General features: G+C 31.5%; 1 protein-coding gene across 1 annotated transcript in view; it reads left to right on the forward strand.

Moving 5' to 3' along the window:
- LOC129231254 (uncharacterized) overlaps positions 1-27,327 on the forward strand; it is a 143,827-nt gene that overhangs the window by 70,976 nt on the left and 45,524 nt on the right. The window contains exons 2-3 of the mRNA XM_054865536.1: positions 18,068-18,330; positions 26,673-26,798. Of these exons, the coding sequence (XP_054721511.1) occupies positions 18,072-18,330; positions 26,673-26,798 (385 nt within the window). The 5' untranslated portion in view covers positions 18,068-18,071. The remainder of the gene's footprint in view (positions 1-18,067; positions 18,331-26,672; positions 26,799-27,327) is intronic.

The following is a 27,327-nucleotide window of genomic DNA, read 5'->3' on the forward strand; positions in this document are numbered from 1 at the left end:
GATCTTCAAAATATGACTGAGACTTTTTAAACCCAGGGAGTAGTGATCTTCAAAATATGACTGAGACTTTTTAAATCCAGGGAGTAGTGATCTTCAAAATATTGCTGAGATCTTTTGAACCCATGGAATTCTGATCCTTAAAGTATTAAGGAGACATTTAGAAACCGAAGCGTAACAATTTTTAAGCTACCAATATGAGTTTTGAGTAACTGAATATTGGTTTGGAGTAACTGAATCTGCCATAAATGGAGTGCTGCTGGTGCACACTTGTCAGGGGGAGAGGGTGATATGAAATTGCTCTATAATCTTAGTAAAATTATTTGCTGGTTTTCATTAAATATAGTTTAGCAATTTTTTGCATCAGACTATTTATGCAGGCATTCGGCTTCATTTGAGTAACATTTAATTTCATTGCTAATATTTTCTCTTCGTTTCTTTTTTTTTAAATCATTTTTCTTTTTGTTTTACGAAAATGATCACTTGATGACTTTAGACAACAACGCGGTATATTGTGCTAAAAAAAGTTTACTTCGTGATTTCTTCTTTTTTTGCTGAGCCCCTAGGACACAGTGAAGGGGGAGGAGGACTCTGGAGGTCAACCCTCAAAACCCTTGGTTTCAAGTTTCATTTTCAATAGCAGTGCGATATTTTAGTAACATGTAAGGGCTATTTTCAACATGTTTATACATGTAAGACCTCCCTCCCACCGCTCCACATTAAAAGGTAAACTCAGGTAACCAACCGTGTTGAATAGGAGGAAATGAGGATATCAAGAAATACGAGGAGAGTGGTAGATAGCGTGCCACAAAAAAACCTTGATTGGGCTCGAAAAATCCCTAAAATCATGTAACTAATAATTATCATAACTTATTCACTTTTTTTGGGTAATTGATGCTACTGTAATTGGTCCATTATATTAATGTTGAAAATGATAAAATAAAAACATATGATAATGAATGTCAAATTGATTTCTCAGCAATTATTTCTTAGGAACAATTCCTTTGAAAAATTGAGTAAAAATCGTCTAATGCAAATAAAGAAAAAAAAAGTTTAAAATATCGATACAATTTTACAGATAGTACAGGACAGATAGACAGGAAATATCTCCCACAGAAATTACATTCAGAGATGTTTGAGAAGTTTTTTTATATTTATTCTCTGCTCCCCTCCCCCCACCTACTTAATCATTTTATTTACTGTAAAAATACTCATTTTTGCGAGACTTTAATTGTTGCGAGCCCGTCATAATCACGAAAATTTAAGCGTCGTTTTTCTTTTGTATAAACCACTAAGGTTGATAGTGAAGCCGAAAATACTATATTTGCGTGTTGAATACTCATCGAGAGTTGAGGTATGTAATTTTTCTTCGTTTCATTTTGCTTGACCGAACATATGTATGATCTTCCCGTGTGTAATCCGTTATTAACCTTTATTATATCTATTTAATAAAAAAAATGTGGAACTGTTTTTTACATTTATCGCTACCGGTTTGACGAGGGGAAAAAAAAGGCGGCAACGCGTTTTCTTACAGTCGCCACTGGCCAAAACTTGGAATCTAATCTCAGTGCACGCTTTTCTAATGGCCAACACAAGACTTGATGCCGTCTTGCAATGGATGTGACTGTAATAATTGCGGTGCATATTAAGTTATGGAAAGAACGTGTTTTTTTTTTTCAACTAATTATTTTTTGGGATGGATTTAAAATGAAACATTCTGTTTTGTAATAAGTAAACGAATCATTCCGAGGGGAAAAAAACAATTATATGATTTCAGAATAAATAAAATATAATTATGTTTTAATAAACATAATGGGGTCGTTTCCGAAATTTAAAAATAGCCCAGTAAATTTAAGATTTTTTGCACCACAAATTTATAATTAAGAAATATTTTCAGAATTAGTTCCTCGTGGCCTGTAGAGTAAATTCTAAAAAGTTCCCTAAGTTTGTATGTGAGCTTCCAACCAAAATGGCGGATCAAAGATGGCCTCTTAGTGCTTTTTGCCTTCATCATAACTCGGTCAAAAATAAAGAATTTTTTAGTTCTAAAAGAAACTTGTATGCTCTAAAAGTTACACTGTTTCGATATATACCATAAAATAACCAATAAAAAAGTTCAGACAATTGTTTGGACACCAAAAGCTAAAATTTCTATTTTCTACGTAATATACAGCAGAACAAATAAGCTACTAAAATAAAGATTTTTTTAGGTGTTCTTTTTTGAAATATTAACTGCAAAATGATTGATATATTCAATTTATTGAAAAACCAAGTAGCTTTTATTATATTTCTGAATGAAATCTTGCTATTTCTAACTCTGGAATAAGAATGTGATAAGGGGAAAAAAGTGACCTTATAAAGAATTTTCAAAAAAAAAAAAAAAAAAAGCAGAATATCATTCTTTTAGTACTATCAACTGACATATAATATCTTACTGAAAAACATTTAAAATATATAAAGAAAAAATAGTAATGTCAGTAAAAATCTAGAAAAAAAAACATCATCATCCAATATCATCATCTTCTTCTTCGAAACTGTGCACAGAAACTGAATTTTTACATGTTTCACCTAAACAATGTATGCAAAACTTGGAACATTCAAGGTCTGCGTTTTCACTGGCATCTAGATCAGTTCTCACATCATTACTGTTAATTTGTAGTCACAAAACATTAAATGCAGAATTCCATCGGAAACTTCAGGAAGTGACAAAAGCGTTGTGAACAGATCACCTTCTTTCATAACACATCCCCATTTGGATTCATGTTTTTCCTAAGCTACTGTTGTACTTTTGGATAAACACAAAATGGATGCTGTGAAGCTCAGCACTCGTGGCTGGAAGAGTTGCCAAGTTTCAAATTTTGAAGGAGTTTTGGTTACTTAATTATTATAACGGTTATATCGTAAGATGTCTAGAGAATTAAGTGTTAATCCCACCAAAAAAAATTTTCAGCAACACTTCTGGAATCTGGGTGACCTTTTCTGGATGGATTAAGCTGAAAACTACTGAGCTGTGAGATGAGAGAAAGTAGTTTAAAATTTTCTTGTAGAAACTTGAAAGCTCGAGATTTACTCTTTCTGAATATAATTGACGTGTAGTCACATCCTGTGACTGTGTGGAGAAAAACCAAGAAGATCCTTCATGGGACCCAAGGCGTCTTTCAATATATTGAAACATTTTTCTTTGTACTAAATTGGTTTAATGGTAAAAAGTACTGTGATGTCCCAGACATTCCTCTTTCAATTAAAATCGAGAGCAGATCTGTATTAGTACCTGTTACTGCATCTGATCTGGAGCTGTTCTGGCATGTTTTGATTGCAATTGAGCAAATTAATATGTAGACGTCCCTATCCAGTTGTATTCCATCATAATTTGAATTGATCTTGATTTGTTCTCCGAATTCTGGAAAAAGTCAGTCTATTTAGTCGTTGCGACTACATTTTCTTCGAAAAGCAATAGTCTCAAACATTTTCAGCAGTATTCTACTTTGTTTCTTCACAATGTTAGTTGGTAATACACCAGTGTAGCTATTAAAAACCAAGGTCTCACATAAAGGCAGGTTCTTTCTGATGAAACCTGACGTATTTAAGGCACATGTCTTTTTATATCTGTCTCGTCCCATGCCAACGTGTGCATAAGAAATCCTTCTTCTATTATGCACAAATAGATTGGTGGCGGCTTAACAGAAGGCTCTACCGATTAAATGATAGCTGTCACACTCGATTTTTTAACCTTTCTCAGAGCAACCCAATCAAAAAGCGGAGGAAGTTGAGGGGTAAATTCATATTTGAGATGATCTCGTAAATTATTGCTTTATTTGCGAACAGCTGCAATCCTTGCGAAAGGCTGTGGAAGACTGAATACAGAAAACTTATTTCTTAATAATAACCATTTCTTTCCGAACTTTAACTTCCAACTCCTTAAAAGAGCTTCCTAAAGTTGAAGGCAGTAATTTTTCACCCACATTTTTTCGATTGTCACATAATTATATTTATATTTTTAAAAATCATTCTTAAGTAACTATTTGCTACTTAAAATGCACAAAAATATAATTCTGAGATAACAATGGCCTTCTTTATTTAAAATAAAAGTTTTGAACCATTTTTGACAAATTTTTATCGTTACCATAACTGTTTTTTTTTTTTAATTCTCACACAAAATCAAAAAAAGAATTCGGCACCATTTTACGTTTTACGGTAGTTTTAAAGAGCTAAGCAGATCACCAATGAATTTTTCAAAAGGAAAATTGTTCATTTCAGACAAAAAATACGATTTGCAGATCATATATGTTTAAATAGCTTTTTATAGGGAAATGTCGGTAAAAAACAAGTATCAATTCAAACAGAGTTCGTAGTATTTTTTAAAATCGAAGAATGAAAGCTAATAATAAGATACTAGTGAAAATATTCTTTTTACAAAATTATTTATTTTAGTATCTTATGTGTTGTGCAGCATATTACGTAGAACACAGAAATTTCAGTATTTGGTGTCGAAACAAATGTTTTAAATTTTTTATTGGTTATTTTGGGTTATATATCGAAACAATATTACTTCTAGAACCTGCAGGTTTTTTTCAGAACTGAAAAATCGTCATTTTTGACTTACATAAGAGAGGCAAAATGTACCAGGCGGCCATCTTTGATCCGCCATTTTGTATGGAAGCTCACATGGGAACTTAGGGGACTTTTGAGGATTCGTTCTACACATGCTCAGGAACTTATTCAGAAAAATTCATCTAATTATAAATTTGCGGTGCATCAACCCTATTTTTGGCTTAAATTTACTGGGCTAAAAATATTTTTTCTTGAAAGAGCATGCTTAAAAACATAGGATTTCACTATTTTTTAAAATAATTTGACAAAGTTTAATATTTTTTAAAAATTATATTTTTTGGTGCGCAGATTCAATTTTATTTTTTACGCCTCTGCGCATGACATCACACGTGATGAAATGCCACTTGCTGATGCCAATAGCGCAGAGCGCTATATTTAATCCACTTCTTTACTCGTACGTACTGGCAACGATATGGTTGATTCTAAGCGTAGAACGCAATATTTAATTTACTTCTTAATTATCATATCGTGGAAACACTGTAGACAGCAAGCGTAAGCATTCAGCTCGCCAGTGGAGTACACGCCAAAGTTCATCATTTGTGATGTCATAAAGACCATGTCTTTATTGAAAAATAGGGTATTTAAAATAATTAATTAAAAATTAAAAGTTTTGAAAATAAAAGATTTTCCTCGATCTTTTTTTTTTTTTTTTACCCATTCTATCAATTTCAGTGACTAAAAGTAGTACTTTTGACTGATGGAAACAACCCCATTTTCGGACATTTTAAACGCAATGATCCCCTCTCGTTCTCTCTCTTTTTTCTTTTCTTTTCTGTCTTTGTTTTAAAACTTCACCATAAAGCGGGAGTAAGAAAACGAAATATACAAACGAAAGTTATGACAGAAATTTCCACTAAATCCTAGATTATCTTGTTGATGATTCACCAAAAATTACCCAGTCTCAGTGAAAATTCATCTTTTAAGTTTAATCGATGCACTTTTGCATTTTTTATCAAAAACAGCAGTCTTTCATCTGTCAAAATTGTTGTAAGTATAAATAAAGTAAATACTAATTTAAAACGAGCTGATGTGTGCATCACATGACTTCCTTTTACTCCAATTTAATGTCATTTCCCCATTATTCGCTATTTTAATGTGATTCAATATTTATTCTCTAAATATCACCAACAATGGCCAAATTGAAACCAAAAAAAAAAAAAAAAAACTCCGCCAAATTTGTCGCCAAGTTGGCGACAAAACTTGGCGACCAAAAGACTGGCGATATATCGCCAAGTGTCCGACAAATTATAACGCCACTTGAGTTTACATCGAAATTAACAATGATTCTGCTTCCTTAAATCGGGGTGTTTCTCTAGTTATTCTTATTCCAAAATGATTTACTAGATTCCAAAAAACGTTCTGTCCTTATACGGTATGAATTGCTATACATCAGAATTACAAAATTAAGTTAGACGGATTATAAATGGTAGCTAGTTTCCCAAACAAAAAAATTGGTATATAAACTGGAGCATGCAGGATAAAGTGAATAAAATAAAATATATAATGATTAAATTCCGTGCAAATTTGGATGTGCTTCATAACCCCCTCAAGAAGCGGCAAATAACATTGGTAATATAATCAAGATGATACTTAAAAATAAGATTTTCAGTTCCAGAAGAACCATACACAGAAGAGAAAAGCATAAAAGGATCGGTAATCGTAAATGTCTGACGACCGTATTCAGTAGACTATTTGACCGGCGATATAACAGCCCAAACTCCGGTCGAAGCCTTTTTCAACCAATAGCATGGCCACAATATGTGGTTCAGGTGTCTGAAAGGGAGTCAAATTGCCTGGTGAATACGGGCGTAAGTTAACAGCCTAGCAACAGTGTTGATTCATATGAACTGGATGCTTACTTTCTTGTAGATACTGCAAGAGCTGTGTTTAAGAGCAACAAGAAAGCAACGTATCCTTGCGATTCCAAAATATCAATCTTCCCGATCGAACACTCTAATGCCTCTGTAGCTAAAACAGGTGGTCGAATCAACCACCACTGAGTTTCCAGGGCTACTTGGACACCGACAATGAACAACAAGGTCAGCATCTGATTGCATCGGTTAACACTTCCTCCTAGACCTAAGTTGTTCTGAGCTCTCAAGTACATGCCTGAAAAAAGAAAAGAAATGTGTACTTTAATCTTAAAAAACTGATGCGTATTACAAACATGATTTGAATAATAAAAATTAAATGAAATTATGTGATTCTAAGAACAAATTGTGGAATTTATCTGCAGGTGGTCAGATAATATCTGACAATTACTCGTTACTATTCGCTGAAAAATAAAACGCATTTTAAATTTACATATTTGTTTCAGTGTATAAATCTTTTTTGTTGTATAAAAAGATGTCTCTTCCCCTTTTCATTTTATAATTAAAACGAGCTGATGTGTGCATCACATGACTTCCTTTTACACCAATTTAATGCTATTTCCCTATTATTGCAATTTTAATGGGATTCTCTCTCTAACTCTTTAAATATCACTAGCAATGGCCACATTGAAAGCAGATTTAAAAAAAAAAAAAAAAAATCGCCAAATTTTTCGCCAAGTTGGCGACAAAACTTGGCAACCAAAAGACTGGCGATATATCGCCAAGTGACCGCCAAATTATAACACCACTTGAGTTTGCATCGAAATTAACAATGATTTCCCCCCAAAAAGGTGCAAAAGACCCCTTTAGAAACACCCGAATGCAACCAAAATAGGAGGTGCACAACTAGACCCCACTACGAGTCTATGTACCAAATTTCAACTTTCTAGGACATACCATTTTTGAGTTATGCGAGATACATACGCACATACGCACATACGCACATACGCACATACATACAGACGTCACGAGAAAAGTCGTTGTAATTACCTCGGTGATGGTCAAAATGGATATTTCGCGTGTCTATACATTCTTAGGCACTTTTCCGCATGTGGTCGACATCGAAAAAAAAACTCAACATTCATTTGGGGGTGAGCAAAATGGAAATTAAGGGCGATTTTTGAGTGAAAATTTTTTCGCGAATACAATACTTCTTTTTGTAAAAGGAAGTAAAAACAAATAAACATGAAAAAAATATTTTTGAAGCATAACTTCTTTCGTTCGTGCTATCGTGCATGAGAACACATAATATTTTCCAGCTTCAACTCGAATATTTTTCTCTGTTCTTTAATATGAGTAAATGCCCTCACAAAATACAGAAAACTCCGGATTATCCAAGGAATTGGGTGGCACGGTAACCGTGGATATACGAAAACCGCGAATATTAGGTAAAGAACTATACTAGTGAATATCCAAAAAAATAACAATAGCACTCACACATACCTTAAATTATAGCTATAAACGATAACATTGAATGTAAAACATAGATGTGAAAGCTAAAAACGAAAACAATTATAAGTTTTAAAAACATATAATAACTTTAATATTAGTAAATACCGGTAAAAAGGTTTTGATAATCCGTCCACCGATGATCGGGAGTTTAATGTACGAGCAGTTCTTATTATTTTTACTAAAAAAATAAAATACTTTTTTTCCTCAAACCTATATTAATTATAACACAAATAGTATGGCAGCTGCATTCATTAAATCTGAATATTCCCTTAAATCTTTTTTTTTCCTTTCCTTGCACTGAATCGATGGCTGCTATGGGATTTTTCTTTACATTACTCAAATATTTGAAAATTTGGTAAAAAGCTGAAGAACACATTAAACTAAATTTTTAGTTCGGGGTATTAATTGAGAGTTGCTAATTTTGGATTTGGGGATGGTGGGGGGAGAAGGGGGAGGAGGTTTTTCATGTCCAGAAATATGTGTAAGAGATGCAGAGATATTTAATCTCTAAGTTCGTCAATTTTGAACCAGAGTCCGAGCTAAAAAAAAAAATTGCTTTGTAGGTCTTTTGCAGAGTCCCAAAAGGAAAAAAAATAATTAATTAATAATACAAAGGGAGGAAAATAGTGAGTTTTTCAAAATTTATGAACTTCGAAGTTGAATATCTCCACACTTTTTACAGCTGCAATAAAAGGAAAAATTGCGTTTTTAAAAGTGATTTCATGCTCTTCAATTTATCAAGGAATGATTTTACTCGCCAGTGAATAGTTTTCGTGCAATGAAAGGAAAAAGAAAAGGAAGCTAACATCCATGATGGCAAAGCGAGCTATCCCTACTTTGGGCCATATTTTGATAGGCAACTGACAAAAACATATTCCTGTAATCATAAATAAGTAGAAAAATTGTGTTTTGTTTAAGAAACAGATGGGGACAGAAACCTTCAGTAAGATCTTGTACTATATGTAACCCTAAACAAAACCCAAGTTTTTTTAAACATAGCCAGATTTTCTTTTTTGAATGGATTGAGACACAGAAAGCACCCGCCACAAAAGTCATCGTACCGTGAAATATTTTCAGATAAATTCATGATTAAAATTTATCATCTGACGCTTTACTTTTGTATTTTGTTGTGAAATTTAAAAAATCTTTTATCTTTAATTTCTTCTTTCTTACTCCACAATAGATTTTACTTGTTTTTTTAAACCGGCTCATAGTCGTAAAGAAAAAACGAACATCATTCCAGATTTAAACCCAAACATATTTCAAAAGAAGTGGATGTTTAAATAAGAAATCACGACATTAAAAATAAAAGCGAACTAAACACAGTAATGACCGAAAAAGGGAACAGAAACAACTTTTTTTTTAAAAAAAAAAGAGAGAAAAATAATGAAATCTATTCCTCCAAAAAAAAAAAAAATGAAGACTAGAAGTAGAGTTTTAGTATGTTTAAAAAATATTGTATATGAGGCCTTGTTAAAAATAGGTTGTAGATCTTACTATTAAATACCAATTCTCCAATATTAATTTAATTAATGAATAGAGCCCTATTTAATTGAACATCATAAGTGTGTTCACTTTTGGGATCCACTGTACCATAGGCAGATTTGCGGGGATGCCAGTGGGTGTGACACATCCTCGACATTTTTGGTTGGATTTTGGAAAAAAAAACTAAAGTTAAATATATATTTTATCAGGAAACATGAAAACAAAAAAACACAATAATATGTGGTTTGTTGTGTGACCCGTGGGTGTCATAACATATCGCCAATGTGAGAGAAATATGATTGTGCTGCGTATTAAGAATAAGAGAATTTTTATACATTTGAAAAAAAAAAGATAATGAATATTACATTTTTTAAATGAACTAATTTCTTAAATTATTTATTATTCAGTGCTGTATGATGGAATAATTATGTAATCTGTGATTGGGTATTTATGGTTCATTAAAATTTCTTTTACTTAGAAACAACCATAGTTAATAAAGTCAAAGAAAAACATTACTATCGTACCTGTATTATACTTTATCAAAAACCTTGTAAACTGTTTAAAGTTCTTGTACATCATTTACTTTAGCAGTGTTATAAAATCTGATCAGAAAGTCTGAAATCAACTAAAGCCCAACATTTTAAAGGTTAATTTTTAAAACTTTTCGAAAAATTCCCCGGATCTCTTGTTTTTCCTAGAGAATGACCTGATCCCCAACATTGTTGCACCTTTAGAATTCACAGCCTAAATCTATCTATACAGTATACATTATTCAATCAGGAAAGTACAAAAATATGACTCATTACATCACAAATAATCATCACATAAGCAAAAGTTATTGCAGAAAAGGGTATAGGCTTTTCCGTTTAGCGCAACTTGATACGCAAGAACACAATGAACATATTAATTTAGTAAGATTTTTAACAATGCAAACATTCGCAGAGATTAACTTTTGCATTGTTAAGATCTAACTTTTTCTTTTCTTTAATAATTAAAGAAATTATTAAAGAATAATTTCTTTAATTATTAAAGAAAACATCTTTAAATAATGCTCTCTTCTTTAAATAATGCAAGACTAAGAGTTCCTTTGTGATTCCTAAATACGCAATTCTCCATTATGTCTTTTGATGTAACTGAAATAGCATGGGATAATGATGCTTGTTTAAGTGTTTGAGAATGGTTGTTATCAACAAACCATTCTTCCTTTGATAGTGGTTACTTCGCAGTGCGTGCTTTATGTTATTTCAAACAAGCTACAGGTCTTCGAGTTCAAGCATTTAATTAACTGGTAAACACAACAATCAAGCCGGAATTCGGAAAGATTCTCTTTGCAAATTGGTTGAAAAGCCGCATCAATCTTTCTATTATGTTTTGCGAAAGAAAATGAAATCTTGTTTCAAAGAGCAATAGCCCTTTTAAAATGATGATTCTGTTTTTCCATCCATCCAGAAAAAAAAGTACTTAAATAAATAAAAAAAGTACCATACTGGAAACGTATTTCTCCTTCATACTTGTGGCCAAAGGGCTTCCCGAAAAGTCATTCCAAGCTTCAAACAGCGGCATCTTGCCTTTGATCCCAGCTTCCCTGCACATTCAAGCAGAGCGCAGATGTCTAAAAGGTGAATGCCATCTTGTTTGGGAAATCAGAAGGTTAATCGAGTTGCATAAAAACTGTCGTCTATTTATGCGTAAAGCAGGAAATAACTTTGTGGATTAGCACGCAGCGTTCAATCTTGCGGTTGACTTTGCATTCATGCAAAAATAAAAATAATAGACCAAGTAAAAGTGAAAGTATGAAATGCTTTTTTTTTCGTAATTGAAGGTAGTAAGCTTTTTTTATAGTAATTCAAAAGAAAGGAATTAAAGGCTCTTCTTTAAAAGAATAAAATTAAAATGTTGCTGGTGGGAATCAGAGACAATTTATAACTAGAATTACGACAGTCTTCGTATAACTAGAACTACGGTGGGGGTCATTTAGACTCCTAAGAAGAAATATGCATAGTTCCTATATAATGTATGTATTTGTAAAAAATAGTTTAAAATAAACATATTTATAGTAAATGCGGTTTATTTAAAGGGTGCAGAGATTTTAGGGCTACTTAATGAATTATTTGAAAAAAGTTTGAAAATACCATCAAAATAACGAGCGCTGTCTCAGTTGCATTTCAGGAACCAACGGCTAGGGTAGCGGCACCAGTAAGAGACATGCTTAAGACATAGCTCTCAGGTTAACACAATTTTATGAGCCTTTTAATGTATTTTTTAATTTTTAACTATTTTTTGCTCGTGCAACTACATTTCATCTAACGTTCGGCTGCTTCTGGATCCTCTGAATTAGTTAATTCTATTTCTATTTGCTCAATTTCGAAAAAAGATCCGACCCCCAGTAACAGACAACGACAATTCTGGTGACACCCAGTAATAGAAGGGATGAGGAAAGGATGAGTAATGGACAGAATTTTCCCTTTGCTCTTCAAAATGTGCAAAATTTCTTTGTTTTTAGATCTAAAACTTTATTTAATTCAGGTGAACATGAAACAAACGTAGACCATATGGTAGCTGTTCATAACCTTCCACCACTGCTTTGTTGCCACCAACTGGCTCATAAAATTCACTTTGATAGCACTAGATGGTTGCGCCATATTCATGGGTCGCGGCAACATCAGTTTTACCCGCCTAAAATTCTTATTATTTCAATCCAAACTTACGACTGCATGTTACTGGACCCTTGTCTGTTTCTGGTGCCGTTACCCTAATTCTCCTTTTCATGTTCAAAGACATTATGAATTCTTCATACTCTTGCAATGATGTGTTCCAAGAGGCATTTTTGAGTTTCTGCTTTGCTTCAGCATCAGTAAATGTATTTGCGTTTCTTTTTTTCTCAAAAGGGTAAAATGACACCTGCCCACACTTTTAGGTGTAACGCTTTGGTTTGGGTTTAAAAAAAAAACAAATTTTTTTGAAAACTTTATATTATTACACAGCACGTTAATTTTGGAAAAGTCAAGGAAGGATTAAGCTTTTTATAAAAATACAAAGAAACAGTTAGCAAAATAAGTTTGCTTGGGGTCAAAAGACGCCTCCCGTAATTCTAGTGTTAAAGTCCAGTGGCAGATTGGGAGGCGACCACTCCCTCCGTAACCGTTACTTTCTTAAAACAATAATATGAAATCGAAAAAAATACTAGCAATAGCTACCATTATAATCAAGAAAATTCTATAAATTTGCTTTTAGTTAGTTTTAGACTGTAGTGTGGTCGAGGATGGACGGCATTACCCAATTTTTCATTTTAACCCAACCTCGCCCCATCCCCCTTTTTCTTAAACTTTAATTTTCAGTTTTCCACAGTTTTATAGCCATTATTTTCATTTGGAAATAAAGGGAGCGTTACATTAGCGATTAAGACTCTTCTGAGAGTCTAGAGAGATTCAAAGTTCAAAAGCATGAACATTTGGAGCAAGTTGGAAGACTCAGGGGTGTATTCCTTCTTAAATATTTTAAAAATCATCAAAAGCAATCTTTTTTTTTCCTAGGGGGCTTGTTTTACAATGTTTTCACTTATTTTCGGCATAAAACAGAATTATAGGACTCAAATTCTATGAGCCCCAAGTTCGAAAAGTGTTCACTTTGTGGAAAAAAAAAGCTCAGGGGGGGGGGAGAGTAATGGACTCCCTACCCCCACCCTACGTGACTGTCTGGGAGTGGCATTTACGGTTTTCAATCGCCACCCCCTTGAATAGACTATAAATCCGCCCCTGTTACAGTCCATCGTGAGCAAAGTGGCTTAGAACTTATACTTTAACACTTCTTAACACTCGGTAAAATATCATAAAAACTTTCACAGAAAAAAAAAGGAAAAAATTTTTGTTGAGTAAAAAAAGAAGGAAGCACATATTAAAAAATCTTCCCTAGTATTTCCAAACACCACTTTAAAACGAACAAAAATCCTCTTAACACACTTCTTATCTTTTCTAAAAAAATTTATTTTCTAAAAATAATTTTAACCAATTCCGAAACATATTTTAAAAATTATATAAGTTTAAAAAGCAGAAGCAAAGTTTGGGGAACGATAGTTAAAAGTAGTCGCGATAGAATAATTCAACTTTTCTTTTATTTTTTAATCTAAAACTACATTTAGCTCTCAAAAGATCGCTTTTTTCCCAAAGAGAAACGATCGGAAAGGAATTTAAAAAAAAAAAAGAACTAATTGTAAAAATAGGAGCTGCAGAATGATGCACATGATATATTTATTACAAACTACTACCATAGATTCACTTAAGCGTGTTGATAACTGCAATACACTGCTCAAAACAATTAGGGAAGCACGGAGCAATCACACAAAAGTGAAGAAGCCGTTGTGAAATAGCCTTGCAAAGGCATAAAATGGAGTTTACGTGTGTATTAAGATGCAATACAGCAAAAAAGAAGCAGAAATAATTTGACTGGGAACTTTACTCCTCTAGAACAGTGAAACGAACATGAAATTATGCATTTCCAGCATCGTCTGCTAGTTTTTTCTGTTTGTCCCGATTCCAGTCCCCCGATAAAGTGTCGTAGCATTTTTGAATCGAAAAAAAAAATGAACGGTTGAATTTTACGGCTCCCAAATAGCGAAAAAATGGGCTTCTGTCAAATCGCGATTTCTGCGCTTGCATCGTTTTTCTGCTTTTCGACGACAGAAAAGTTGATTTGTTTCCAAAGTTTACGCTTTATTCTCATGTTTTCTGAAAACATTGAGACTTTATTGGAAATTAGTTTCCGCAATAATATTTTTCTTAATTTTGTTAAAACCGTGTGCTCCCCTATTTTTTTTTGAGCAGTGTAGTAAGAGCATACGTAAATAGGAATACAAAACACATACACAGAAATGAAGATATTTTTTTCAATTTATGGTAACGAAAATAATTTAAAAAAAAATTCCCTTAGAAAAATTTGAAACAGTATTTTGAATTAAAGAGAAGTATAAAAAAGTGCTCCGAACAATACTTTAGTGAAAGGCAAAAGATGATAAATATATAGTTAATGTATGATAGTATTTCTTCAGTCGTATCATATTTATCTGTATTATTTAAATGTATTTACATCACATCTAAGATAGTTAGGGGAGGGTGGCCCGAAGCGGGTAGGTCGCCCAAAGAGGATATGCATTCGTATGCCGCCGCATGATGTACAAGCTGTGATGTCTGTGCATATCGGGTTTACCCGAAATCCCCCGAGTTTCAATCAGTCACAGTGAAGCCGCATGGCGTAACAAGACTTAAAATAAGAAAAATAATATATATTTTAAAAAAAACTGGAAGTATGTAGCAAGGGAAAAGTAGAGGACCAGTTTATTTTTTTTTTAAATAAAATAATATTACGTTATTCTGAAATTATCCACATACAAACCTCAAGGTTGCACATTCAAGCTCTAGAATGGTGGATGTTTACTTAATTGAAATTAATTTCATAACTTTATTGACAATCATTATTGTAATGATTAATATTCATTGTTATTTTTGGTAACGGTTAAAAAGCTTGACTCAACCACCAACGACAGAACAAGTTCAATAAAAGTTTTCAAAATACATATAAATGAAAGCCTTTGTACGAAGATATGAAGCACTTTCTTTACAGAAAATAAAATTCTCTTCTCGTGAATAGAATTATTTGAATGCAAAAATGTTACACGGAAAAGTAAACGTGAGTTCCTTACTTTTTTCCTTCAGGGTAAACACGTGAACTCAGTTTCAAAGCTGAGTGCGTATGCCTGGGGCCAAAATGGCTGTGTTCATGCAATAAAAAAGGATTAACCAAATAGCTTTGTTTGCAAGTTCCTATTTTGAACAAAAGATATTCTAATTTAAAAAAAAAAAAAAAAAAAAAAAAAACTTGAATTCAGGGGCAAGTAGGGATTGCAATACCGGTATACCGGTATGCTGAATACCGGTATTTAGGGCAATTTTGCAATTTCGTAATACCAGTATTTGCTGAAAAAAATACCGGTATTTTCGGTATTAGTGGAAGTCATAAATAGTTTCAATTAAAGAATTTTCAATTTAACTTATAAAATATCTACTTATATTTTAAATGTAGGTAAATATGGGGCAAAGTGAAATAGAGCGGGGCGAAGTGAAATGGTGAAATATTTACATTGCTTTTAGTGACACATATCTAGCAATATTTTAACTATGTAGTAGCACATGTAGTCTATTCCAATGAAGAAAAAATTACCTCTGAAAATTATATAATATGATAATACAAACAATTTTCAAAAATTGATACTCATATTGTAATATTTTGTTGTAAGTCGAAAATTACTTTTGCTATAATTAAATGATAAAATGTCATTACTAGATGGCGAGATGAATCACATTTTTTTGCGCTTTTGTGTGCACCATGTTTTTATTTTTTCCATTTCCCTACTCACTTTCTCTTTCGTGAAAGTTAATTTCAAGTGTAATTTTGAATGCATTTGTCCTATGCACAATTTATTCCGACCCTCAATTGCGGTAATACTTTATTATTACTTTTTTAAAATATTTGTCTTAACTACTAAATTTTGACAAAACCTTTTTCTTGTTAGTGTAACAAATTGTAATTTGTTGTCACCATATTCGTTTGTTGTCCTGTCTCAATATTTGACTTTATAATTGGCAATGTAATATTAAGTAATTATGTAGAAGAGTTATGAAAAGAAAAATATAAAACGAATAAGAGAAAATAACAAGATTAAATTTTGTCAAGTATATCGTAAATTTGAAACCAAAGGGCTAATAAAAAGCAAACACAAACCTCTCCTGCTCAAATGCATTGGAAAAGTATCGTCCCTCGGAAAGTTCAGCTAGTTATAATTATCTACTAGCTATATATTAGCAAACAATAAGAATAATAATATACACACTATATATTAGCAAATAATAAGAATAATAATATACACAATACAAAAGAAACACACACATACACAAAAGGAGTTATTCAAAAATAACACGCAAGAGACAATAATTTGAAAATGAAGGACTTCTAGACAATTAAATCAAAAAGAGCAATTTCAACTATAGGAAAGTTGAACACTAAAAAGAAATCCAGAATTAGCGAGAATTCAATAGATGCACTATGTTTTTTACCATTATGGATTTTTATCATGACATTTGTTCCTTCAATTTAAATTTGTTTACAATACCTTTTCATAAATAATACAATTTTTGTACAAAATTATGAAATGTGGCTACGAAACAATATGATTTGAAGCATTTTTTGAGAAATTTCAAATACCAGTTTAATACCGGTATCACGTTTTGAAAATACCGAATACCGATATTAAATTCAGGTCCGGTATTGCGATCCCTAGGGACAGGTACATACACACACACTCTCTCTCTCTCTCTCTCTCTTTTTTTTCCAACATTAAAGATTTAGTTTTTCTACATTGGTCACTGTTGCACAGGCCCGTTTTTAGGCAATCTGGAGGTGGGGGGGGGGAGATAATTTCTCCTTGATTTAGAAACATAATGCGATTATGCATTTATTCATGTATTTTGCAATTTTTCCCTTCAAAATATATTGAACTCTTTGATCCTCCCCTATCTGTGAAATTTTGAAATGACGGGTTGGGTATTGTAAACTGAAAAACATTTCAGAGTGAGAAAATCATATAAAGCCAATTTTTAGTTATCAAGTTAAGATTTATTGACTTAATTACTATTTTTGAATTATGATATATTTTGAAAAGGCTAATTTGTTCTGACAAAATTATTGTTTCTGATAGTCATTGTAAAGTCTGTAAAATTCTGTTAATTATTGTTATCACAGTTGGTGTAAAAATAATAATGATAGATTAATTCATCAATGTTTGCAAAAAGAGTTATGATCAGACTTCAATCAGTGTTTATAAAAAGAGTTATGTGACTAAAACATCATTCTTAGAAAATTTTCTTTAAAGTTTCGGAAGCAGAGGGTTTTAGATTCTTGTACCACAGGAAAACTCTTTATAGTTGGAGAACTATTCCGAGCATTAACAACCTCTAAGTAGTATAATTGTTTGAAAGCTCAAGGATTGGAGAGCATTTTCTGAGAGGAGAATCGATGTTTCCATCGATTACAACTGAAACTTTAGCAAAGAAAAAACGTTTTAACAATTGAAAAAGTTGAAAAAACATGAATCACATAATGGCTAGAACACCATGAAAAAATCACTGACACATCTACCTACGATGGTGTCATTAGGTTATTCATATCGAAATAGAATAACGAAATGACTAACTCATCATGGCAAAATCACTGACAAATGCATCTAAAGTGGTGTCTTAGAAGCAATATGAAACACCGCGTGACTAAAACGTCATGGAAAAAATCATTGAAACATGCATTTAAGGCGGAGTCTTTGGAAGCAATATGAACCACGACATGACTAGAACATCATGGAAAAAATATGACAATGTATTCAAGGTGGGGTCTTTAAAAACAATATGAATCACGGGATGAGATTATCATGGAAAAAATCATCAACACACGTATAAAGGTGATATCTTTAGCCGTCAATGTTATAAAGCGATAACGCGTGGTCATATTTCTTCGTTTTATGTATATCATTGAAGTTTTTAAAGCATTTAATAAATTCGTTTTGCTTAATATTGTCATGCAGTGTTAACGTAACTTTCTATCTTTTCCAGGAACATGAACATCATCTGGATTTTACTGCCCCTTTCCTACATCGTCCTAGCCACCAGCCAGGAACTGAGATCAGATCCCGCACCCATCATTTATCCCGGACAGGTTAACATCGGGCTGCTGTCCAATGTCCACGGACCGTCACGGAACGGTACGGAGGGATGTGGCACCCTGAGACCAGAAGCCGTTAAGCGCGCCATGGCTTCCGTTTGGGCTGCTCACCAGTCTAATTTTTGGAAAGATGATCCTCAAGAACTCAATATTGGTGAGTCAGCTTTGATGATGTTTACTTTCTTCTGCATGTTACACATTTTAAGATTTTCAAAAAAATATTTTCACAGTTTTAGCTGTCTTAAAGAGTGTTTGAACACGTTTCACTTATTTTGTTTTTGTGCTTGAATTAAACACTTCTTTTTACGCCGATATAAGTCATTACGTAGAATCGAATGATTTTGGGGCACATTTTGACCCTGATTTCAACTAGTACTGGTAACTTTTTTACACCAGTCGCTGCAAGCAGCAGGTAGTACAGAAGTTTTTTTTTTTTTTTACAAAGCCTGATTGCCAAATTCAAGAAGTAGTGCAAAGACATTGTACAGTCAAATAAAAACTTGTAGCGTTCAAATGCCTACACAAAGGAATTTCAGTACTACGATGCTCGAATTTGAGAGATGTATCATCATCATTATTATTGTTATTATTATTAATTATAATGATTTTGTTTCACTGTAAGAGCTGAATAAAAGGAAGAAGATTACCACTTCTGGAAAAAATCGAGTTATGATTGCAATTAGAAAAGAGAACAAGAAGTTCTGTCTAGAAATAAACGAGCCTACTTTGCCGTATACCCATATCTACTTTCTATTACCTGATCAATGTTCTCAAAAATAGCTAAAATCGCCTTTTGTTTAAAACATATTTTTTAAATATTTTAAGCTGATTTCTTGGGATAAAATATGCATCACTTATCTAAAAAATTAGATTCGTAAAAAAATAAATAAATAAAAAAACGAACAAATAAAATAGCAGCACATTTTAAACAAAGCATCTAATACACTTTTTTCCATTAAAAAAAAATTCTTTTACCGCTTTCAAAACGAAAAAATAATAATTAAAATTAATAAGCTCATTAAAATAAATACATCATATCAACAAAAAAAAAAGTCGTTTCTTTTTCCCCTGTTGCCAAAAATATTTTTTTAAATGAATTAATGCACTTACCAAAATAAATAAGAGCAAGAATCTGAGAAATTGTCACGCCTAGCATTAGGAGGTGATTTTTGTCATCTCAGATTTTCTTCAAAATATTAAGAATTATTACTTGTCTTATTAAAAACCAAAATCCAGAATTTTTTGTTCTGAAGTTGAGTTGTTCAGTTTTTATGGGGCCCCTAAAGGTCAAAGCGCGGCTGCAAAAAATTGTGTGGATTTATAAGACATGTAACTTGCTATGAGTCGCAATGAGGTCGCTTCCAAAATTTTAGACGTATTTTTTTCTGAAAGAACATGTTTAAAAAACATAGGATCTAACCATTTTTTAAATAATTTGTTTAAGTTTAATATTTAAAAAAAAATACTTAAATCGGAGCGCTTTCATTGTTTACATTTCTTGCCGATGACATCACAAATGATGAAATGCCATTCTGTGTGGTCATTCACAGAGCAAAATATTGAATTCGCATCTTTACTCACGTGTATCTGCAACGATATGGTTGATAGCAAGCGTAGAGCGCAATTTTAATTCGCTTCTTTACTATCATAACGTGGAAACACGGAAGAAAGATGCGCCAAAGAGCATCATTTGTGACGTCATCAAGACCACGCCTTGTTTGCAAAATCAGACATTTTAAAAAATTAATTAAAAAATGACTGTTGGGAAAATGAAAGTAAAGAATTTTCTGGGTCCATGTTATTTTCTTTGCTTATTCTATCAATTTCAGTGACTAAAAGTACTACTTTTGACTGAAGAAAACAACCCCATTGTTGCCGAGAACTATTTGCCTCCAAATTCTTTTTGTGCATGAAGGATAGAAGGTTCAAACTTTACAAAATGAATGCTAAATTTGTGGCAAGTTATTGCCACAAGGTCAATGAAGGTCACAAAAAAGTGGCCTTTTTGACGTTTTTAAGCATTTTTGAGGTTGAAAAATAGATTGCACCTTTCAGTTGCCTCGGCAAAAGTACTGTCGCTTGAAAGGTAAGTATGTGCATTTTGAAACAATGCATAATTAACTGAGGCAAGTTTAATGTGCTTTTAGTTACATTAAGCAGAAATAGAGAAAATGTCACATTTTACTGATATTCAAACTGTCATAACTCCTTGCGCGAACAACATGATGAAATATTTTTTTTTTTTGCCCTTATCATGCTCTTTATTGGTCTTACCAAAACAATAAATTCCATTGAGGCGAAATGCTTTAAAACTAAAAAAATAATAATAATAACTTTGCCTATTTTTGTCGTCATGGATTTTCTTTTTTATACTACTTGCCTGAATTTCTGGTATTCTAATAATATTGTTAGCAATATAAATCTAAGTTTTATTGTTCTGTGACACATATATGATATTTTTGACACTCATTCAACTTAACATAACACATTAATAACAAAGTTTGCATAATAAATTTTGCATATTTCAGTGCAAGGTAATTTAGTCAAAATTTTCAATGTTATTATATTGATTTTTTTTTTTTTTTTTTTTTTTGAAATCAAACATATAGCTCCACCTAAGACTCCTTAATGTGTTTTTAGCACGACACTTTAAACGTATCAGTACTGGACAATTTCTTTAAAAAAAAAGTCTTTTTTTTTTTTTTAAACTTTGTACTCAAGGCTGCTTTTTCTTCTTAAAGCTACTTATTTGTACATTTTTAACATTCGAATAAGAAATGAATGTAAAATAAATGAGTTTTCGTTTTTGACAAAGTATATTTTAGAACATCATTGATTCAGTTTCTAAAATTTACATCTATATTGACAATTCGCAGCAAAACGGAATTCCTTTTTTTTTTCGTTTCTTTACTTTTGTATTCTTACCACTACATCTTTATCTTTATCTTTACTAATAATAAAGCTGAAAGTCTCTCTGTCCGGAGGATGTCTGGATCTCTGTGACGCGCATAGCGCCTAGACGGTTCGGCCGATTTTCATGAAATTTGGCACAAAGTTAGTTTGTAGCATGGGGTTGTGCACCTCAAAGCGATTTTTCAAAAATTCGATTTTGTTCTTTTTCTATTCCAATATTTTTAATTAATCCAAAACATCAGAACAATAAAGCTATTGAAATTGAATTTCGAATGTTTTAAAATTAAAAAAAAAAAATAGAAGAAGATAGAAAAAATAACTTTACCTATTTCTGTCGTCATGGTTTTTTACTTCTTCTATTTGCCTAAACTGCTGTATTTAATAATATAGTTTGAAATATAGATTGATATTTTAATGTTCTGTGACACATTTGACATTCATTTAAATTTGCACATGACATTTAACATTTACAACTTTTATACTTAGGCGCAAAGTAATAAAATGAATGGAGAAATAATTATTTTTCTGCATCTGTAAAAAGGTGGATTTTACCTCTGATATTTTCTTTTTTAAAAATGTCATTTTCTTCAATTGTTACATGAAAAGTTCATCATCGTCATCTATTTCAGCATCAAAATATATAACCGTCCTTTTTATTCTGCTAGAATAGGACATAACCTGTTCTTGTGTTAAATATTCTTCTGGATTAAACTTTTTCTTACCCTGAACAGTTACATCTCTTCATTTTTACAACATTATGAGCTGTACATTTATTTCCTTTTTTTTTCCCTTTGTTGAACACTCAAGATGAAATTGCTTTTGACTTTAGTTTAGCCGAGTGACTTTTTTTTTCTTTTTTTTTTTGGGGGGGGGGGGTTTAGTGCCCATCCATATTGTGAAATCTGACTTGAAAACATTGCATAGCTATTCGATTTAGTAGCACTTTCAGAAGAGTTGATAATTGGAAAGTTTTTTTTATGTGTGCCTCCATTGCTTTTGCAAATTTATTTTTCACTTTATCCATTCCTTAGAGAAATTATGGAATTTTGTGCTCACCTCTTGCTATATGAATTGATAATTCATGCCCAATTTGGCAGTTGGGCAGTTTTAAATGTGCAAATACAGTTGTCTGCAGGACAAAACTTGAACTTACGAATTTTCAACCAAGACGTATATATTTCTGGCTCTGATTTCTGTCGGAGGTTTTTTTTTTTTTTTTTTTTTTTTTTCTGAGCTAAATGGGCGAATTATTTGAAAACACACACATACAAAAAAAAACTAATTTATCTTACATTTATTGCTTATTAGAATGTTAAAAATGTAATAGTTCAAATAAGTAACTTCAAGAAGAAATAACAGCCTTGAGTACAAAGTTTTCAAAAAAAAAAACTTTATATTATTTATATATATATATATATATATTTACAGAATATATTTACAGAAATGGTCTGAAACGGATTCGTTTCAAGTGCTCTGCTAAAAACACATTCAGGATTCTTAGATGGAAGTATATATTTGATTTCAAAAAAAAAAAAAGAATTTTCAATATAATAACATTGAAAATGTTGACTAAATTACTTAGCACTGAAATATACAAAATTTAAGTGTTATTAATGTCTTATGTTAAGTTAAAAGAATGTCAAAAATGTCATTTATGTGTCACAGAACAATAAAACATTAATTTATATTGCAAACAATATTATTAGAATACCAGAAATTCTGGCAAATAGTATGAAGAAAGAAAAATTTATGATGAAAAAAATTGGCAAAGTTATTTTTTTTTTTTTAATTTAAAGCATTTCGCCTCAATGGAGTTAAATGTTTTGGTAAGACCAATAATAGGGCATAGTCCAATTCGAACAAAAACAAATTTGTTTGAATCGGACTTTTCACTCAAAAGTTATTAGGGGAGGGCGACAGAGAGACAGACCGACAGACATTTTTCACCATCTCAATACCCTACTTTCCAATTTTTAATTTTTCGACATTTATTTATTTATTTTATTCATTTATTTATTTATTTATTTATTTTTTTTTTTTTGTAATATTTTCAAAATGCATTAAGCCTTCTTTCATTTTTTTCTTCTTTCTCTGACTTTTACTGTTAAAGTAGGCTAAAAAAGAAATAAAATCGCGAGTTGCAGAAGGAAAACGCAAGAAAGAATTTTTTTTTTTTTTTTTTTTTTTCTGTTTCTTCGGATTAGAAGATAATATAATTATCCATTCGACAGTGCTGATATTTCCTATTTTAATTCGTAAAAAATTCTCTTGAAGGATTGAACATTTATGATCCATTCAAACAGTGCGTCATAAATGTACCTGTGCCATTTTAAACTTCCCCTCGTAAAGCTATAAAAATTCGGTATTTTCTGAAGATCCCTTGTTATTAACTCTAAATTTTGACTGTAATAGGCGGAAAGAAGCGGATACAAAAGAAAGTCTATTTTTTATGGAAAGAAAATAGCGGGTAATTACTGTTAGACATTTTCATGGTTGTAACCTTGAGTGAAAAGTTTCTTTTTTACATTCTAAATAAAACACTGTATGAAGCAAGTTATAACACTGAAGTAAGATGTTGCGGTTAGGCGAAGGTTAATAATAGTTTTTATTTATTTTATTTATTTATTTATTTTTTCAAGAATCAAAAAAAAAAAAAATAATTTATAAGCAGCGAGACAAGTAAAACTTTCATGCCTAAGAAAGTACTGACATTTAAAATTACTTTATATATATATATATATATATATATATATATACATATATATATATATATATATATATATATATATATATATATATATATATATATATATATATATATATATATATATATATATATATATATATATATATATATATATATATATATATATATATATATATATATATATATATATATATATATATATATATATATATATATATATATATATATATATATATTACTATATATATATATATATATATATATATATATATATATATATATAATTTAGATTGTTGTTTATCTGTGATATTGCGGTTTTAGTTCATGGGAAATACTAATTTTCACGGTGTTAGAACTTAGAAATTGCATTTTTGTAGCAGTAAAATTTTCATTAGTTCTGTGATTTGTATATATTTTTTCACATAAATTGGAATACACTGGTTTGACCAGTTGTGGTCACAAACGCTTAGATGACAATGATATATTTATATTTCTTTCAATTTCGTGTTTTAAAATAATTTCTTATTTTAATTTCGGATTTTACGTTAGTTAAATTTAATTGCAAAATTTTGTAATCTAAGTTGCTATATTGCTATTAATACATACGGAATGAACCAGCTGATTCTCGTAGACGGCTAGTTCATAATGAACTATTTCTTATTACGCGAATTTAAAACTATTTCTCTTTAATTATAACAAACTATCTACCACTTGTGGTCCACTTAACTGCTAGTGATCATCATCGTGTTCCACAAAGTGTATAACAAAGTGCGTGCTTAAAATAATGAGATGTGCACGACTCATTTCTCGTTGAAGATGATATATCATCCGAAAAGGTCTTGTTATTTATTCATTCTTAACAGGTAATTACCTCTTTTGCTTTAAATAAAACTGGTTATTTGTATATGTACTGATCCTTCGTTGATGCCCGATAATAGTAAATAGTTCAGGTAGTGTTAAATTCGTCGATGATACAAGATATCGGATCATTTATTATAATAGATAGGATCTTGTTATCAGCTATCGGTATGTATAGATAGCGATAAGTTCATGAAATGTCAAGCTGTTATAATTTATATAATTGCTGCTGTATTTTTTTTTCTGCGTTTTATTACTTTATGTTTTCTATTTTTAATTAAATTCGCACCAAACGTTATCAGCTATCGCTATGTATAGATGATACTAGCATAAGTTTGTGAAATGTCAAGTTGTTTTAATTTATATAATTGCTGCTGTATTTTTTTCTGGGTTTTATTACTCTGTTTTTTCTATTTTTAATTAAATTCGCACTAAACGTTGAAAGTTATTTGGCATACCGTACAATATTTTATAGTTGACAATATTCTGGCAAACAGTTGATAGGCAGATAATGTAATCCGATATAATAATTGAATGAAAGACTTTAAGAATAACATTTATGTTTGATATAATGGTTCAACTAAAAGAAAGATGCTGTGCAAAATTATTCATTAAATAATTTCGCAATTTAGCGGTTTCAAAGTTTTACCAAACCTCTGCTTGAGAGGCACATGAGTAGAAACCCAAATCTCTCGAAGAAATTAGTTGATACGATCCATTTTCCCAGTAGTTGTTGATTGCGTAATTATTCGTCAGATAATATTTTTCAGTACATTAAGAGTGATTTAAAAAAATCATGAGTGCTAATTGATAATTTGATCTGCCGTAACATTCATCAAATTTATTTTAAAATTAGCAGTAAAAAATACTTGTGACTCCAACTTGATTCATGATCTTTTTCTCTTTAAAAATAATTTTAGAAGTTATAGTAAACTATGCAAAAATGTTTCAACCAATAAAACCAAATGTGTCGCGTTTCATTAAAAATTCACTGGCGAGATATTCTTTGCGAAAAGATGATCTCGTACGACTATTTTTACTTATAGTCTAAGATCCCACTAAGCTTGACCCTCATCAAGTTTCCAAAAATTGTTACCATAGATAAAGAGTAAAAGTTGTAAATAAAACGTGAAAGTACTACTCTCTTCCTCTTTCTTTCAATAATATTCAAGTTTCAATAGTGAAATTTCAAATAGCGACAACCCTATGATTGGACCTCTTTTACTTGGGCAACCCTATACCATCGATTTCGTAATATTTGTACTTACATTTTTTATATAACTTGTGAGGAAACTCAATGAGGGTAAATTACTCATTTTTTGGCCACCTTTTAGCTCCTGGCAACCCTGATTAGCTCACATGGCAACCGAATGTAAGCGTTTTGTTAACAACTTTTACTCTTTACTTAGATAACAATTTTTGAAAACTCGATGAGGGTAAATTACTCATTTTTGGGCACTTTTTACCTCTGGCAATCCTGCTTAGGGACCGGGAAAAGGTCGAAAACCGTACTTTAGCGTGTTTTTTACAGCTTTTACTCTTCATTTCTAACCAGAACTTCCGAAAACTCGGTGAGGGATAAATTATCTCTCTCTTTGGGCACCTTTTAGCCCCTGATGACCCTTATTGGGGATCAGGTAGGCAACCTTATTTAAGCGTTTTATTTCCATCTTTTACTCTTCATTTAGGATGACAATTTTCGGAAACTCGATGAGGGTAAATAACTCATTTTTTGGCACCTTTCAACCCCTGGCAACCCCAATTAATTCACGTGAAAGATTTAGAAATTCTTTCTTTCGCGTTTTATTTACAACTTTTACTCTTCATCTATGGTAACAATTTTTAGAAACTTGATGGGGGTAGGTCAAGCCTACTGGGATCTCGGACTATTAGTAGAAAAGTTATTCTCTATTAAATGAAAATGTTTTGAAGGCTAAATTGTCTGTTAAAAGTTACTTGAAGCAACAATAGAATCAATGATGATGTTCTTAACTAAATATATGGTTTTATTTTTATAGGTATCTATATATATGACACTTGCGGTCGCGAAGATGTTGCAGAAAGGCAGATATACAGGCTTCTCGGACACGTGGGACACGTACAGACAACTGATTGTTCTGAGAAGCGAATTCCACCTCTTTTTGGTAAGTAGCTTGCTTACAGGAGTAACATCATTCGTTTTTGTACAGAGCAAATAAATCGTAAAGTCAAGGTTAATTTAGCACAAATTTACGAAATTATTTCACCTGTTTCACTAACATATAGTCTATTCCAATCTACCACCGAAGATTAAAGCATATGATAATACTCGTACAAGCAGTTTTCAAAAATTGATAGTCATGTTGTAATATTTTGTTGTAAGTCAAAAGTTATTTTTGTTATTATAAAATGATAAAGTTCTTGCTATTAACCTTTTAAATATTAACGGAGACCTTTTAATATTCGGTGAAGTATTTATTTAGTTGATATTAAGCTTATTTGTATTTTACATATTTTTTACTATTAGCCAAGTACATGCGGGGCAGGCAAAGTGAATGGGACAAAGAGTTAGAGCTTATTTTGTTTGCTTACTCAATAGTGAACGAAATCAATTATGGATTCATTTGTTGATTAATTAATTTACATTCTTTCGTTTAGTGATTCACTTATTTATTCATTCATTCTCTTATTTTC

Source organism: Uloborus diversus, chromosome 1 (assembly GCF_026930045.1).
Source record: "Uloborus diversus isolate 005 chromosome 1, Udiv.v.3.1, whole genome shotgun sequence".
In the NCBI taxonomy this organism is placed as follows: Eukaryota; Metazoa; Arthropoda; class Arachnida; order Araneae; family Uloboridae; genus Uloborus; species Uloborus diversus.